This window comes from Sarcophilus harrisii, chromosome 4 (assembly GCF_902635505.1).
Source record: "Sarcophilus harrisii chromosome 4, mSarHar1.11, whole genome shotgun sequence".
Taxonomy (NCBI): Eukaryota; Metazoa; Chordata; class Mammalia; order Dasyuromorphia; family Dasyuridae; genus Sarcophilus; species Sarcophilus harrisii.
In genome coordinates this window covers 436,768,128-436,785,804 of record NC_045429.1, presented here as the reverse complement: position 1 = coordinate 436,785,804, position 17,677 = coordinate 436,768,128, and the positions used below count along the sequence as shown (strand labels likewise).

Sequence of the window (17,677 nt, the reverse complement as noted above, 5' to 3'; positions counted from 1 at the left end):
AATTCTGAACTGGCTGAATGAGCATACTCAAAAGATCAGTCCCTAATGGGTGGATGTCAAATGGGAGGAAGGTCTCTATTAGAGGTCTCAGGGATCTATCATTGGTCCTATGCTGTTCAACATGACTTGCATGAAGATACAGATTTGTCAAAACTACAAATAACATGAAACTGAGAGAGACAGCTAAAATGCTGAATGGCAAATCCAAAAAGACCCCAGTAGGCTAGACTGATAAGTTTAATAAAATAAGATGAAAAAAATAGAAATAAATGTAAAGTACCACATTTGATTAAAATAAAAAATCAGAAATATGAGATAGGGGAGGTACAGCTTACAAAACCCATGAAGAAAATTGCATTTCGTGGACTATAAATTCAATAAAAATCAACTCTGAAGTGGCAGTCAGAAAAATGGAATGCTATTATTTTAAGCCACACTAAATATGACCTCCAGAATGAATCATTAGTAATGCTATTACTATTTCATACCTGGAATACTTCCATTATGAGCATTAAATTTTAGAAAATCCATAGATGAACTAGAATACATCTAGGAAGATAATTGGGATGATGAGAAAAAGCTCTATACGGGTCCCAAAAATGCATCCCTGAAAAATCTCATGAGAGGATTTGTACTATGAGTTGCTGGAGTTCTTAAGATCAAGTGCTAAAGGGTTTAAGTATCCCAAGGTCAATGACAGCTATGTCCTTGACAGCCTCTTGGAGGTCCATCCCTTTCTTTGGAATCCACATGGACCATTTGAGGCCCTTGCAGCCAGTGGTTAGAGATCTAACTCTAATAGAGACTTCTGTGATCTCTACAGAATCATGGAAAAAGAAGTCTTCCTAGAACTGTCACACCCCTCCTAACTTGCTTTAGATTAAACCCAAATTTCCAGAGTTCTCAAAAGTGTGTAGTCTGGGACACCAAAATCTATAAGAAGGTCTAAAAGATCAGAAAAATTTCCATAATAATATAAAGACATTTTAATTTCTAATATGGTAAATGTCAATAGCTATAATCCATACAAAAGTTCTTGAGAGGGTAAGTCCTGAGTAATTTTTAAGCATGTGAAGGGTTTCTGAGACCAAGAAATTGGAGAACAGCTCTTTTAAAGAGTAATCTCAAACTATCTCCCAGACAAAACTCCTAGAATGATGATTTTTATCCAGGCATATAAGTTACTTTAATGACTCAATAACCTAGTCAATTTAATCTACATTAAGATTCATAAGCCTAAGCCCACTCATGGCTTTCATTGTTGTTAGAGAAGCAGATCTCCAAACAAGAAAATATTTATAAGGAGAGGTATGCTACCTGTCAATAAATAGGTCAATAGCTTGCCTTCATTTATGCCAGAGACCCTGAGCAAGAAGGCAGTTCTCCTTATATAGATTTGGGGGTAGAAAACGAAGTACAGAGCAAGATAAGATGTCATCATGTAACTAAGGGCAACATGATTGGTTGAAATTTAGTACCAGAGGCTGGCAATGACCTCCTTCTTCCCTCATGAGACTAAGAAATGCTCATTACATACAGTACATACATACTACCAGGTACAAAGTAGTAAGCCAGATTTAGACAACAAACCAGATGTCCTTGAAGGATGGCATGGGGGAGTAAAGGTATCAGGTCCAACTCCCTTTCTTTCACACATATTTCCCCAAGGTTGGAAAAATTCCTTGAAGCAAGAAAAGCTGAATTTTTAAGTTTAACTCTTTACAAGCCAGCTGAACTCTGAACTAAATTGAGACAAAGACTCTTTGACTTAAGCAATTACAGGACAAAAGTAATTATAGAGTAAAATCAATTAAAGAGAATAAATAAGAAAATGGTACAGGATCAACCTTTATCTCTTCATCCATGCTACTAGTCTCAAGAAGAACCTGAGGAAAAAAACCTTCAGACCAAGGATATTAACAGTAGGTCAGTACCCATAAATACATCAGGAGCTGTTAACAAAGCCCTTCTGAATTTTAACACGATGACTTTTAATAACTGGACTCACAACAATTTTCAATGAATGCTTTATCATCAATTTCTGACTCCTTAATGTCTACAATCCAAATGAATGTAGGAACTAAAGCACCCTCTGCTGGACCAGAAAAAGAAAATTCCTGATCTTAAATTTGTGTCCTGAACAGTGTAGGCTGCCTTTTCAAAACTGATAATATTCATCTAGTGTTCATGTGGTCTATAAATACTAATTTAACTATTATTCTAAATGTGAGATCTCTACAGAAAAGACTCAGACAATATGCTAACAGTCTAAGAGGAAATGAAACATTTAGAAAAACATTTTTGATCTCCCTCTCCATCTTAAACAAAGAAGATGAAGCAAAATGGGAGGAAGTAAATAAGAAATTCAACAGTTTCCAAATGTACCCAATGGCATCAAAAAACATTATTTCATGGCAAACTTAGTTGTCTGGCATTGCGGTGCTCAGGATGAGTATAACCAAAAGACAGCCAAAAAATAAAGAGCAGTTGACCAAATATAACCTGTATCAGGGGATAAAAGTGACAAAAACACTATGACCAAATCACATATATACCTTGATACCCGTGAAACTGAGAAAAGACAAATTGTGTTGTTGGAAAATATGGGTTCAGGATTAAGAAGACTCCAAAGACACTTATATATTTTCCGTATTCCCAGAGAAGTAATACAGGGTAAAAACAAAATAAATACACGGGAATTTGCAGTGGTTGAGGGTGGGGTAGACTAATGACTGGAAGAATCCAGGCCACTTTAAGAGGTGGCGCTGGAGCCAAACCTCGAAAGGCAGTAGGAGTGCCACCAGGCAGCAGGGATGAGGGCAGAGTTCCAGGCAGGGGACGGCAGTGGGCTCTTCTCTGCATGAAACCTGCCAGGAGGCTCTGAACTTATCAAAGGCCAAACAATATCACCAAAAATTGAAAGGACTAAATTTGAAAGGAGAGGAAATGACTCATTATTGATGTGGTATCATTTCCAAATAATCTGCGTACTGTGGAAAGGTCAAAACCAATACAAAACTGGAAGAGAATAAAGATGAGAGGACACCACATGCAATTGCAATCCTGAAACCTAACCTATTCAAATTAGTTTCTGGTGCCTCCAAAGAGGGCTTGAAATCAAAGAAAAAATAAACACCAGTCATGATTATGACAATTTTCTAAGGAAATCTTAACTAATGCATGGCAATCACCGTAATGAGGAGCTTAAAAAGTCCAGAAATGGCCCAAGCTTGCAAAGCTAATGGACAGAACAAATCAAGAGTAAAAAAAATTCAGAATGTAAAGTTATTTCAAAACAGAAGGTGAATAAATTATAGAAGAGAAAGTTGTAAGATTATGAGCAGTGACAATTCATCAAAATGGGAAAATAAAGGAGATGATCAGAGAAAGAAAGGAAAAGAAGGGAACTTGGAGGTTTACTAGCCTAATTCCTAATAGATGAAGAAACTGAGGAAGTTAAATGCCTTGCCTAAAATCACAAGGACAAAGCTAGGAAAAAATGAATTGCAGAAAAGCTGGTCATGAGGCCAACTAAGCCAGACTGTCTCAATGAATTAATAGATGATGCTCAAAAGACAAGTAGCTGAAAAACTGAAGCGATCTCCTAAAATTCTATAATAGTCAACATCTTAATCAGCAATGAGAGAGAGAAATTTAGAACTAAGAACGCATCTTAAGGAAATTTGTGATATGTCCTCATTTTATAGCTGGAGAAACGAAATCACTAAGGGAATGAGTGACCTTTCCAGGGTAACAAACACCCTAGAAAGTGTCTGAGGAAAGATGTGAACTCAAATTTTCCTGGCTCCAGGCCCAGCACCCTGCCCACTGTTATCACCATCTCTGGACTCACTATGCTCCTAATGAAATAATACATGAGGAAGCAGAAATTGCACTTAAAATGAAGTTGATTATCAGCCCCTCGGATGGACCTGTAAACTGTGTCCCCTCTCACCACAGGAGGTTCCGAGGACATGGCTGACCCTCGGGCAGCTCTTCTCAGGCTGAGGCCAGCCTCTCCTGATCATGAACATCTCTGGTTGCATCCACCAGGTCTACAGTTCTTTAGAAGGCATCTCCACCTGCTCACACTCACCACGAACCTCTATGTGATGCAAGCTGTGGACTTACAGGCATGTAGCCACAAGGCAAGAAAGCAGACCTTATCAAGAGAAGCCTTTGTTTCTGGGAGAAATTTAGTCATTAAAAGAATTCTGCAATGCTCCAAAAGCAATCCAGGCCAATTCAGTCTCCTGTTTAATTCTGAATTGAATTCACTGCTTTGTCAGCAGCACTTGAAAAGTTCTGATCAAAATGATAGATAAGTCCTATAGGTTTTCCATCTAAGTGCATGCCAGTCAGAACAAAAGGCGTTCTTCATCCATCTAATTTTTCCTTTGTGGATGGGCTAGGCTAAAATGTTTCGAGAGGTTATGACATCTCCTCCAGGAGATTCTGCAATGCTTTGAGGCTTAATGTGACAAAACCACAAGGCCATCCATAAACAGAAGAATGTGGAAGACCTCAACATCTCCCTTAGGAACAACAAAGTCTTTTTTTTTTAAGAGATTTTTTTTTTTTTACTGAGGCAATTGGGGTTAAGTGACTTGCCCAGGGTCACACAGCTAAGACGTGTCAAGCGTCTGAGAACAGATTTAAACTCAGATCCTCCCGACTTCAAGGCTGGTGCTCTATCCACTGCACCACCTGGTTGCCCCAACAAAGTCTTGAATAGAAATTTGTCTGCTGAATTTCATAGAAAAGGATGGTGGAAGTGCGTGAGTACTGTTGCCTCATAAGACAGAGAGTAGCATTGGGACAGTAAGGTCAATTTAAAGGTTAATCACAAAATTCCTAATTAAGCAAAATTGTCTCAAAAATTTAAGGATGAGACTGGAAGAAAAACATTAAATGAATGAAAGATGGATAAGACAGTGGAAATAAAACTATACTTGGCCTCTTAATATCACAATCCTAAGTGTGCCTTTCCTGGATGTAAAAGGCCAGTGATAGAAAAGGCAGCTATATTAGTCAAGAATATACAGAGAAGGAACCTGAAAGCAGAATTATCAAGGGCATCACGGGTACTTTTCTCGAGATATCTTAAGGAGAGAGAGAAACCAAAAGTGTGAGAATAAAAAGAAAAAAGAAAATCTTGTACTTTACTGATAATGCCCCTCTTTCCCACAAAGCATTGAGAGACCATCAACAACTCTGCACTAAGAGATGTAGAGAATCATCAATATAAACTTATGAAAATAGTGTGTACATACATTAAGAGTATCTTGAATGAAAGTGTTAATATGAAATAGTTGGTTTTAGCTAGCAATATGCAACAGTAGATATTTTTATCAAGACAATTAATTGACAAATTCAAAAGATATAAGATTTCATATGCTTATTGTTTTTTTGACTATAAAAAGCATGTAAGGCTCTCTCCCCTTTAATAAGATGTCTCCTATATACAAGATTTCTTGAAAGACAAATCACTTTTTTTACTCTCAGATCATTAGTATCAGGTCCCTGGTTTGCAAGATACAAAGCACTGAGCCTAAGCCAAAGACTCAGGAAGTACATACAGAAATATATATGGTCAATTCTGAAGCACTGAGAGAAAATTATTTTAGTATACATAAAAGAAAAGAACGTGTTAAGTGTTTGGAAAACAATGGCTTATATCCCAAAATACAGGGAGGTAGTAGGAACCACCAAAACATATCTTCTCATTATATATTGGGGACATTTTTAGTAAAAAGGGGAAAGAAACAAATAAGCAGAAATGAAAACAGCCATTTCTTCAACTTAATACAACTCTATAATTTCAAAAGTGATTGCAAGGTGCTAAGAATACCACTGTGTATATTTGCTGATTATTTAACAGCATCTGTCAGTAGCACAAAGAGCCCTGATTGCTCCCTTTCTAAATCTTCCTGGCATGTTACCACCATGAGATTCCCTGAAGGAAGCCATCACAGTAGCCTGTGTTCCTGGAACTCTGATTTCATAAGTCAAGCTAGGCATCAACTAGTGATGGCATGTGCTGGTCTCTGCCATGAAGGATGTCTTGCTCAGACCACAAATGCAAGAGGAATATTCCCTGGGAGTGGGAAGTGATCGTGTTTCCATAAAACCTCTCTGGGATAGCACAAAGCCCTGGAATACTGAGAGGGATTATCCAATAAAATCCATATTCTAATGAATAAGGTCCAGAGAATGAAAGAGGAGAAATTCCTGAAAATGCTTCAGTTTATTGTTGTTGCTCAGTCATTCAGTCACGACACCACTTTTCACAATCCCATTTGGGTTATTTCCTGGAAGAGATACTTAAGTGGTTCGCAATTTCCTTCTCCAGTTCATTTTACAGATGAAAAAACTGAGGCAAAATGGAAGAAGTGACTTGCCAGGGTCACACAGCTTAGAAGTGTCTGAGGCAGAATTTGAACTCAGGTCTTCCTGGGTCCAGGTCCCATGGCTCCTAGCTATCTGCCCTGAACCACCTTACTGGGAACTAAAGGCTATGAGGTAGTAATTACCCATGATGCAAATGATGGAAATGGAGAGATGTTATTCATTTACTGGGCCAGACCCTGTCAGACTGATGATTACGAAGGAGTCTACAGCAATTTTAGAAACAGGCAAAAAGAATGAAACAGTCAAGGGCTACGCATTAGGTATAAGTTCTATTCATACTATGAACTGAGGCTTCAGAAAACACATAGCATTTTGGTCATTGAAAAGGAAGTGGGCTTATCTGCTCACCAAATGGCGGTATGTTTCTCTATCATCGTGCTAAGTGTGCGATTAAATTCAGTGAACACTCAAATACCCAAAGGAAAAAATGAGCATCAAATAAGTTTTGTCAAGCGTACTGTAAACCTTACTGAAAACACTATAAAAATGCCAACCATCATCATTCATTATTAAATTTATTTTCCTGAAAAACAATTTCTAAATGACAATCTGCCAGATCTAATCAAGGATTTATGAACTCCTTTGCTATTTAAGATGTCTTATGAGGTGAAGACATTCTAATCAGTCATCTGGTCTCTATAAGGATTTTCAAATAAGTCTAAAGAAAGCTTGTACTTTATCAAATTTATTTCTATTTAAAAATTAAGATTTCTAGTTTTAAAATAAATCACATAGATAACACCTGTTTCATTTAGGAAAAAATATTATGTTATAATTAGAGCAGAATATAACAGAGAGAATACAATTGGAAGCTTCTCTCCTTAAATTTGGATCTAGACATTATAATAATTATAATTATAAACCATAAATAGGGACAAGAACTTGACCTGTGGCTTCTTTGGTCCAAGGAACTCTGGGTAAAGAAACCCCTCCCACCAATGCAGGGCAGCACTTTCTCTGAACTTTCTAGTCTTAGAGTCAGTCACCTCAAACACTGAAGTAGCAGTAACTCCACTACATCTGGACCATTGTGTAAAATTGATTTTAATTCTATTTTACTAAGATTTAAATCAAACTAGATTTAATATTCCCTATGAGATTCATCTACCAGATACTTATCTAAAGGATACTTGCCTACCTCCCCTTTAGTAATCCCATCCATCACCCCTCACTTTTCATACAAACTTTATTAATCTAAAAGATCAAATGTCATCAATTTGTGGTGTTCTCTTTTTTTCTAAAATATAATGGTTCTCTGGGAGCAGGTTTCTTGGGGGGCTTCTGGAGGCAGCCTTAAATTGAGTTTAAAGTAATAATCAACTCAAATGCAGCCAGGAGTTAAAATCCAGTCTTTTATTGTCTCTTCCAAAATAGCCCGGTAAGCTTTCCTTGGTTCTGAGAGCTCTTATTGCTAGTCCTTTGCCTCTGCTTCTGCCAGCTTCAACCTCTCCTCTTCCGAATCCCCAGTTCTGCCTGACTGCAGTCTTTAGCTTCTCAATCTCCTCCACTGACTCACTCCATTCACTCAGCTCCTTTTGTGCTCTTATAGCGGTGTAAACTCAAAGGTTGACCCCTCCCAGAATGGGATTGTGAGAGGTGTAACTGGTGAATCTCCCAGACTTGTGAACTCTAATGTGTAAACTCTCTTAAAGGTGTGAGCTCTAATGTGTGAACCAATTACAGAAGCATTGTTTCTATCAATTCCAGTGAGTTAACACTTTGTAAGGATTCTAACATCAATTGAAATCATAGTAGCAACTCCCAACACCTGAGAACCTTTTGTTCCGGGACTCCTTCTGGTTAAGGGGTTTTAAAGAGGGGCAGCCCTAATGATGTAATTTCAATTCTGACTATGTCATTGGTAGCCAATGAGAAGAAAATCCAAGTTTAGATTTTACTCTGTCATCTAGCTAGTTGTTATAAAAGACCCTGTCAGCCCTCTCTCCAGGTCTTTGGTCATCAAGAAAGGGCACTGCACCAATTTATTGGTTACTGCTACTCTAATTAATAAGTTGATTGGTTTTAGAACTGTATATCATTTAGAGGCAGGCCTTGAACCCAGATCTTTCTAGTTTGGAGCCAGCTTTCTAGCCATTGTACTGTGCTCCCTCAAAATATGAATATAAATTATAATTCAAGTCAGCTTAATTTCAATTTTGTATAGCCATCACCAACACAATCAATCAACTCCCAAAGAAAAAAACTTCTGCTGTCCACTCAAACAATAAAGTAGGAAAAAAATACTGATATCCCTACCTCCTCGTCAGAGTCATTGTCAAACACCGATGGCTTCTGCAAAATAGGCCTCTGCAATTGCTGTGCTTTCTTAGGCAAAATGAGCCCATATCTGCAGAGAGAATGGAAACCACATCAATGAACAGCTTATTACATATTTTTAAATGTAGTCATAACTTCAGAAGAAAAGAACTAACCCCATACTCTTGGACTTAACTTTATCCCATGAATACATTTTAAAATTTAACAGAATGTTTCTGGAATATATGTTAAAATTAAACAGAATGTTTCTGGAAACTTACTCCAAATGTTTTTTTATTTTAATAAGCCACACAAAATTTCACTGAGGCAGCTTGAGAGAATCCTTACAATCAGAAAGACCCAAATTCACATCCCTTCTGTGATACTTAGCTGTGTGGCTCTTGATGAGTCATCAGTCTTTCTGAGCCTCAGTTTCCTCATCTTTAAAAGGAGTTTGGACTCCATGGTTTCTACTATGCCTTCAACCTCTAATTACATGTGCCTGTGATTATAGGAACTTCTGGACTGATTATTTCATTTCTTATAGAATTCATCATCATTTTCAAATGCCTTAACTCTGAGGAAATGGCTATTCTAAATAAAACTCCTTGTTCTTTCACCCTATCACCAAAACATGCTGTAGTCTCTTAGTAGAAGGCAGGTTCTTTGAAGGCAAAAACCATCTCACTGCTGAATTTATGTTCTCTAATGTCTACCCCAGGACCTGGAAAATAGGAGCTGCCTAATTTTTAAAAATAGATTCTACTTTAGTAGAAAGGAAAGTTAATCTGTTTCAAGGGAAACCTGGAAAAGTGCTCTAAGGTCTGTACAATTAAGTACTTTTTTTTTTTTTTGGGGGGGGGGGAAGAAGAGGGGAAGACCTGGGATTTGCCAAGTGACATAGGAAAAAGTTCTTTACCCAATACAGATCAAGGAGGCCGTAAGAGGTTAACTGATTTTCCCAGGGTCACAGGGCCATTAAGAATGAGAGGCAGATTCTCTAATTGATTCTCAGATGAAGAAATTAAAACTATTTCTAGCCATATGAAAAGATGCTCCAAATCATTATTAATCAGAGAAATGCAAATTAAGACAACTCTGAGATACCACTACCGTCAGATTGACTAGAATGTCAGGAAAAGATAATGCGGAATGTTGGAGGGGATGTGGGAAAACAGGGACCCTGATACATTGTTGGTGGAATTGTGAGCACATCCAGCCATTCTGGAGAGCAATTTGGAACTATGCTCAAAGTTATCAAACTGTGCATACCCTTTGATCCAGCAGTGTTACTACTGGGCTTATATCCCAAAGAGATACTAAAGAAGGGAAAGGGACCCGTATGTGCCAAAATGTTTGTGGCAGCCCTCTTTGTAGTGGCCAGAAACTGGAAACTGAGTGGATGCCCATCAGTGGGAGAATGGTTGGGTAAATTGTGGTATATGAATGTTATGGAATTTTATTGTTTGGTAAGAAATGACCAGCAGGAGAAATACAGAGAGGCTTGGAGAGAATTACATGAACTGATGCTGAGTGAAATGAGCAGGACCAGGAGATCATTATATACGTCAACAACGATACTGTATGAAGATGTAATCTGATGGAAGTGGATTTCTTCGACAACGAGACCTAATTCAGTTTCAATTGATCAAGGATGGACAGAAGCAGCTACACCCAAAGAAAGAACACTGGGAAATGAATGTAAACTGTTTGCATTTTTGTTTTTCTTCCCTCGTTATTTTTACCTTCTGAATCCAATTCTCCCTGAGCAACAAGAGAACTGTTCGGTTCTGCACACATATATTGTATCCAAGATCTACTGTAATCTATTTAACATGTATAGGACTGCTTGCCATCTGGGGGAGAGAGTGGAGGGAGGGAGGAGAAAAATCGGAACAGAAGTGAGTGCAGGGGATAATGTTGTAAAAAATTACCCAGGTATGGGTTCTGTCAATAAAAAGTTATTAAAAAAAAAAAAAAAAAAAGAATGAGAGGCAGGAGTTGAGGCCTGTCTGGGATCAGGGAGCTTCTCCAGCTTTGACAGGAAGAGATGCAAGTCTTGTATCAGTAACTACACACACCGAAATTTCTGAATGGTTTTCCTCATCTGTAAGTAGCGAGAGCTAGATGAGTCCTGTCTGGTTGAGTCTATGGGCCAACCTCTTTAAAAGTCAGCCCCCCCCGCCCCCGTCCTCCTGCTGAGCAGGGGCCTCCGGCGCACATTCAGGGAGCCCCTCCCTGTTCAACCCTCAGCTCCCCTCCCCCCAACGTCAGCGCTCTCTGGCTCTGCATCCAGAGGCTCTTTAATCCCTCTGTCACTGGGCCCCAGTGACCGGCTCTCGCTCCTGGGCGGAGCTTCCTGGTCTTTAAAAAGGCCGCCGATCTCTCCCAGGGCCCCGACGCTGGGACTCCAAGTCACCCGCGCAAAGCAAGCTCTGCGCCAGAGGCGTTAACGTGGCGTCTACTCTGGAAATTTTTAAATGTCATTTAGAGGGTCTCAAGCACGTTCAATGCGTGAAAGCGCGATTCCAAGAAGCGCCCCGCGGGCTTCCCGCGCTGCCAGGGGGGAAGCAACCGGGCCAAGCCCTCTCCAAATACGCCGACGGGCGGCCGCCGGCACTCTGCAGGGCTTCTCCCAGCTGCTTTCGCGTCTTCCGCCCTGTTTCACCTCATGATGCTCATTTCCATTTTGTTCCCTTTGACTCGCCCAACAGCCCTGGCCGGAAGTTCCGTTACCGCCCCCTCTTTACAGCAGAGGCCGCGGGACAGGCCAGGGCTGGGATGCAGAGGGAGGGAGGGCTCGGACCCGGAAGCCGGCGCCCCCGCACGGAGCCACCTCGTCCAAAGCAAGGGTCACAGAACGCCCGGAGCGCGTGTTCCCATCCGAGCCCCCCTTCCCCCACCCCCGGGTCCCAAGCGGAGCGGCCACCTCACCGGTGGGGGAGGGGAATCTCCTCCGCTCCCTGCTCGCCCGGGCTGCTCCTAGCACCCCCCAACACACACACTTGGGGCTCAGAGCCCCTTCCTCGGCCGCTACTCTCTCCTCCCGACCCCCCAGGCCGGACCCCAGCCGCGGCTGCCCCCTGCCCGTACTCACTGCCTGCGCGGGGCCGCCATCTTGCTCCGGCCTACGCTCGACGCCGGCGCGGTAGATTGACGCTGACGCGGACATCGGCAGATTCCACACCGCGCTCGCCCCCGCCGGGTGCGTCTAAATCTCTGCCTGCTGCGACGGGAGAGGCCGGATTCCGCAGCTCCAGGTGGTTTTTGGTTTTTTGTTTTTTTTCAATAAATACAACTACTTGTTTGGAGGCATTTTTTAAGGTTACAAAACGTCTGTCGAAAATGTGGATGCTGAGCTGGGGTTGGGCCGCCGAGCGAGGAGCCTTCGGGAGGCGGAGGACGCATGTGCAAAGGAAGCTCAGTGAGGGGAGACTCCCCGGCCCTGATGTAGAGCCGGAAAGGCTCTCACAACACAATCACGTCTTTTTTTTTTTTTTTTTTTTTTTTTTTTAATAACTTTTTATTGACAGAACTCAAGCCTGGATAATTTTTTACAACATTATCCCTTGCACTCACTTCTGTTCCGACTTTTCTTTCCTTCCTTCCACCCCCTCCCCCAGATGGCAAGCAGTCCTATACATGTTAAATAGGTTACAGTAGATCTTGGATACAATATATGTGTGCAGAACCGAACAGTTCTCTTGTTGCACAGGGAGAATTGGATTCAGAAGGTAAAAATAACCCGGGAGGAAAAATAAAAATGCAAACCGTTTACATTCATTTCCCAGTGTTCTTTCTTTGGGTGTAGCTGCTTCTGTCCATCACTGATCAATCTTCTCTTTGTCAAAGAAATCCACTTCCGTCAGAATACATCCTCATACAGTATCGTTGTTGAGGTATATAATGATCTCCTGGTTCTCCTCATTTCACTCAGCATCAGTTCGTGTAATTCTCTCCAAGCTTCTCTGTATTCATCTTCCTGGTCATTTCTTACAGAACAGTAATATTCCATAATATTCATATACACAATTTATTCAGCCATTCTCCCATTGATGGGCATCCATTCAGTTTCCAGTTTTTATCCACTACAAAAAGGGCTGCCACAAACATTTGTGCACATACAGGTCCCTTTCCCTTCTTTAGTATCTCCTCGGGGTATAAGCCCAGTAGTAACGCTGCTGGATCAAAGGGTATGCACAGTTTGATAACTTTTGGGGGATAATTCCAGATTGTTCTCCAGATTCGTTCACGATTCCACCAACAATGCATCAGTGTCCCCATTTCCCCACATCCCCTCCAACATTCTGCATTATCTTTCCCTGTCATTCTGGTCAATCTGACAGGTGTGTAGTGGTATCTCAGAGTTGTCTTAATTTGCATTTTTCTGATCAATAGTGATTTGGAACACTTTCATATGAGAAAAAATAATTTCAATTTCTTTACCTGAAAATTGTCTGTTCATATCCTTTGGCCATTTACCAACTGGAGAATGTCTTGATTTCTTCTAAATTAGAGCCAATTCTCCATATATTTTGGAAATGGGTCCTGCTCATTTCACTCAGTGTCAGTTCATGTAAATCTCTCCAGGCCTTTCTGAAACCCTCCTGCTGATCATTTCTTAAGAACAATAATATTCCATAATATTCATGTACCAGAACTTATTCAGCCATTCTCCAATTGATGGGCATCCATTCATTTTCCAGTTTCTAGCCACTACAAACAGGACTGCCACAAACATTTTGGTACATACAGGTCCCTTTCCCTTCTTTAGTATCTCTTTGGGATATAAGCCCAGTAGTAACACTGCTGGATCAAAGGGTACGCACAGTTTGATAACTTTTTGGGCATAGTTGCAAATTGCTCTCCAGAATGGTTGGATGTGTTCACAATTCCACCAACAATGTATCAGTGTCCCTGTTTTCCCACATCCCCTCCAACATTCCGCGTTATTCCCTGTCATTCTAGCCAATCTGACAGGTGTATAGTATATCTCAGAGTTGTCTTAATTTGCATTTCTCTGATTAATAATGATTTGGAGCATATTTTCATATGACTAGAAATAGTTTCAGTTTCTTCGTCTGAGAATTGTCTGTTCATATCCTTTGACCATTTATCAATTAGAGAATGGCTTGATTTCTTATAAATTAGAGTCAGTTCTCTATATATTTTGGAAATGAGGCCTTTATCAGAACCTTGACTGTAAAAATATCTTGCCTGCATTAGTTTTGTTTGTACAAAAACTTTTCAATTTGATAGTCAATAGTGATCTCTAGTTCTTCTTTGGTCATAAATTCCTTCCTCTTCCACAGGTCTGAGAGGTAAACTATCCTGTGCTCTTCCAATTTATTTATAATCTCATTCTTTATGCCTAAATCATGGACCCATTTTGACCTTATCTTGGTGTACAATGTTAAGTGTAGATCAAGCCTAGTTTCTGCCATACTAATTTCCAATTTTCCCAGCAATTTTTGTCAAATAATGCGTTCTTATCCCAAAAACTGGAGTCTTTGGGTTTGTCAAACACTAGATTATTAAAGTTATTGGCTGTTTTGTCCTTTGAACCTAATTCTATTCCATTGATCAACTAGTCTATTTCTTAGCCAATACCAAATGATTTTAGTAACCGCTGCTTTATAATATAATTTTAGATCTGGTACAGCTAGGCCACCTTCATTTGATTTTTTTTTCCATTAATTCCCTTGAAATTCTTGACCTTTTGTTTTTCCATATGAACTTTGTTGTTATTTTTTCTAGGTAATCAAAATAGTTTTTTGGGAGTCTGATTGATATAGTGCTAAATAAATAGATTAGTTTAGGTAGTATTGTCATCTTTATTATATTTGCTCACCCAATCGAAGAGCATTTAACTTTTTTCCAGTTGGTTAGATCAGACTTAATTTGTGTGGAAAGTGTTTTGTAGTTTTGCTCATAAAGTTTCTGATTTTCCCTTGGCAGAGAGATTCCTAAATATTTTATACAATCAGTAGTTACTTTAAATGGAATTTCTCTTTGTAACTCTAACTGTTGGGTTTTGTTAGTGATAGATAAGAATGTTGATGACTTATGTGGGTTTATTTTGTATCCTGCAATCTGCTAAAGGTGTGGATTGTTTTTAATAACTTTTTAGTAGAATCTCTGGGGTTCTCTAAGTATACCATCATATCATCAGCAAAGAGTGATAATTTGGTTTCTTCATTGCCTACTCTTATTCCTTTAATCTCTTTCTCAACGAAGAATTCACATTCTAATGGGGGAATGATTTGCAAAAAACTGGGCACATAGAGGATGTATACAAAATAGATGGAAAGTGATTTCAGAGAGGAAGACATTTGCATCTGAGAGTGATTGGAGAAGGTCCAGGAAAAATTCAAAGATGTGCTTTTTCAATATTTAGGATATGACGTATACCCTAAGGTGCTTACAGTACAAAAACTTTCCTTAAGAACAGAGAAGCTAAACACCTTAAATGACTTTCAGAAATTGATAGGAGATATCCAATGGATGTGTCCAGTGTTAGTCTTGATTACTTATCAATTACAACCATTATATGACGTTTTAAAGGGAGACAGTGCTTTAAACTCACCACGTCAGCTTACAAAAGAAGTTCAAGAGGCTTTGAGAGAAGTTGAACTGGCTTTATCCAATGTGGTTGAAAGAGTCACTCAAAAACCCTGGGAAATATCAGATTTTGCTACACAAGAGACACCCACAGCAGTCCTTCATTAAGGAGACAGTGTGAGAGAGTGGGTGAACCTCCCGGCACAACCAGAACAAAGCCTTACACCCTACCCAGTGCTTGTGGCTAGAATTTTATTAAAGGCCATTAAGCAAGTAGTACAATTATCTGGGATAAGACCTGACAAGATAAACACCTTTTATATTAATGCACAAATTAATGTATGCTGTGAAACCATCCCAGAGTGGCAAATTTTATGGCCATGGATCCAAATTTTACACATGGGTCTCCGTTAAAGATAACCAGACCATTACATAATTGGCGATGGATTCTTGAATAGAAGGTTTCTAAAGTTCCTCTTAAAGGACCAACTATCTTTACAGATGCATCCAGACATAATATTTGTGCTGGATATTCTCACGACTTAACTATAAAAAGAGTAGTCAGAGCTCCTTTTCAGTCCACTCAGCAGAATAACTTGTATGCAATCATACTAGCTCTTACTTATTATCCAGGAGATAGAAATATAATATCTGATTCGGCCTATTCAATAGGTGTGGTACAAAGAATTGCCACAGCCCAAATAAAATTTGTAGCCTCTAATATATACCAGCTCTTTAAGGAATTTCAAGAGCAAGTGAGAAAGCATCCCAGGTAAGATTTATATCTTGCATGTCCACTCTCATAGTGGACTTCCAGGTCCTATTTTTGATGGTAATTCAAAGGCAGATAGCCTTCTAACTATGTTGGCCAATACTCCATTATTTCAAGAAGCCCAAGAATCTCATTTTAAATATCATCAGGCTGCTCGAACTTTACATTTGCAATTTGCAATAACAAGAGAGGAAGCAAAGAGCATAGTAAATGCCTGTACAGCTTGCCTTCCTTTCCATGCTCCTACACTGCCTCCAGGGAAGAACCCTTGTGGTTTGAGACCCAATGAAATTTGGCAAATGGATGTGACCCATTATAAATCTTTTGGTCATCTGTCTTTTATCCATGTTGTGGTAGACACTTTTTCAGGATTCACTTTTGCAATACCAGCAGCAAAAGAGACAGCCCGAGTGGTCACTGAATTTCTCACACAAGCATTTGCCATTATGGGTGTGCCACAAACCATAAAAACAGACAATGGACCTGCATATACTTCTAAACATTTTGCACACTTTTGTGCACAGTATAAGATTTTACACACCACTGGCATTCCTTTTAATCCTCAAGGACAGGCAAGAGTAGAGAGGAGAAACAGAGACATTAAGATGCTCCTCCAAAAACAAAAGAAAGGGGAAGCCACAGGCAATCCTAGAGAACTTCTAAATCTAGCTCTTTATACTAGTAATTTCTTGATTTTTGACAAAGATGCACTGGCTCCGGCAGACAGGTTTTATAACCCACTGGAAGGGCAGTGTCCAGTGCGGGCATCTCCACTATCTTTAATCACCAGGTGATATGGAAAGACCCAGAAAGTGGTGAATGGAAAGGACCAGATAGGTTAACTGCTTGGGGGAGAGGGTTTGCTTGTATCTCCACAGATGAAGAAGGAATCAGATGGGTGCCAATGAGCCGTATTTGCCTTGTCCGTTGGAGAGAGATGGAGCAGACCCTTGAAATGAAGGAGAAGACCCAAGAAACATCGGGTGGTTCCGTTGCTGACTGTGCCCACCACTGAATGAGCATGGCAGTTATGGCATTTGAATTATGGACATCAAAAATTGTTGGACTTCATAAGTCTCAGGAATCATTGGATTCTCTGAGACATGATAAGATTGTTGTAGGACTTCAAAACCCTCAGGAATCATTGGATTCTCTGAGATATGATAAGATTGTTGTAGGACGTCAAAACCCTCAGGAATCATTGGATTCTCTGAGACATTTTAAGATTGTTGAAGGACCTCAAAACTCTCAGGAATCATTGGATTCTCTGAGATATGATAAGACTGTTGTAGGACTTGAAAACCCTCAGGAATCATTGGATTTTCTGAGAAATGATTAGACTGTTGCAGGACTTCAAAATCTGCTGGGATCATTGGATTCCCTAACACATAAAAAGACTGTTGCAGGACTTCAAAAACTTGTGGGCATCATTGGATTCCCTAACACATGAAAAGATTGTTACAGGACTTCAAAAACTTGCAGGGATCATTGGATTCCCTGACACATGAAGCAATGGACAATAGATTGGTTTTGGACTATCTCTTGGCTGCTGAAGAAGGCGTATGTGTGATTGTTGTTTACATACCCTCCTTCTAGGACTTCTGGAAATCTTTATAATGCCATATTGATTTATATTGTTTGTTATATCACTACTTGCATATACAATTCATGTTTGTT

At 39.8% G+C, this 17,677-nt stretch overlaps 1 protein-coding gene across 2 annotated transcripts in view; it reads right to left on the bottom strand.

Moving 5' to 3' along the window:
• The window catches only part of NSRP1 (nuclear speckle splicing regulatory protein 1), a 58,168-nt gene extending 46,053 nt beyond the window's left edge, over positions 1 to 12,115 (bottom strand). The window contains exons 1-2 of one of the 2 annotated variants that reach the window (XM_031967737.1): positions 11,765 to 12,115; positions 8,668 to 8,758 (exon numbers count right to left, since the gene is read on the bottom strand). In XM_031967737.1, coding sequence (XP_031823597.1) covers positions 8,668 to 8,758; positions 11,765 to 11,784 — 111 coding nt within the window. In that variant the 5' untranslated portion in view covers positions 11,785 to 12,115. Of the gene's footprint in view, positions 1 to 8,667; positions 8,759 to 11,764 lie in introns of those variants that run through there. The other variant, XM_031967738.1, reaches the window with a different exon arrangement.
• Between the last annotated feature and the right edge of the window lie 5,562 nt (positions 12,116 to 17,677).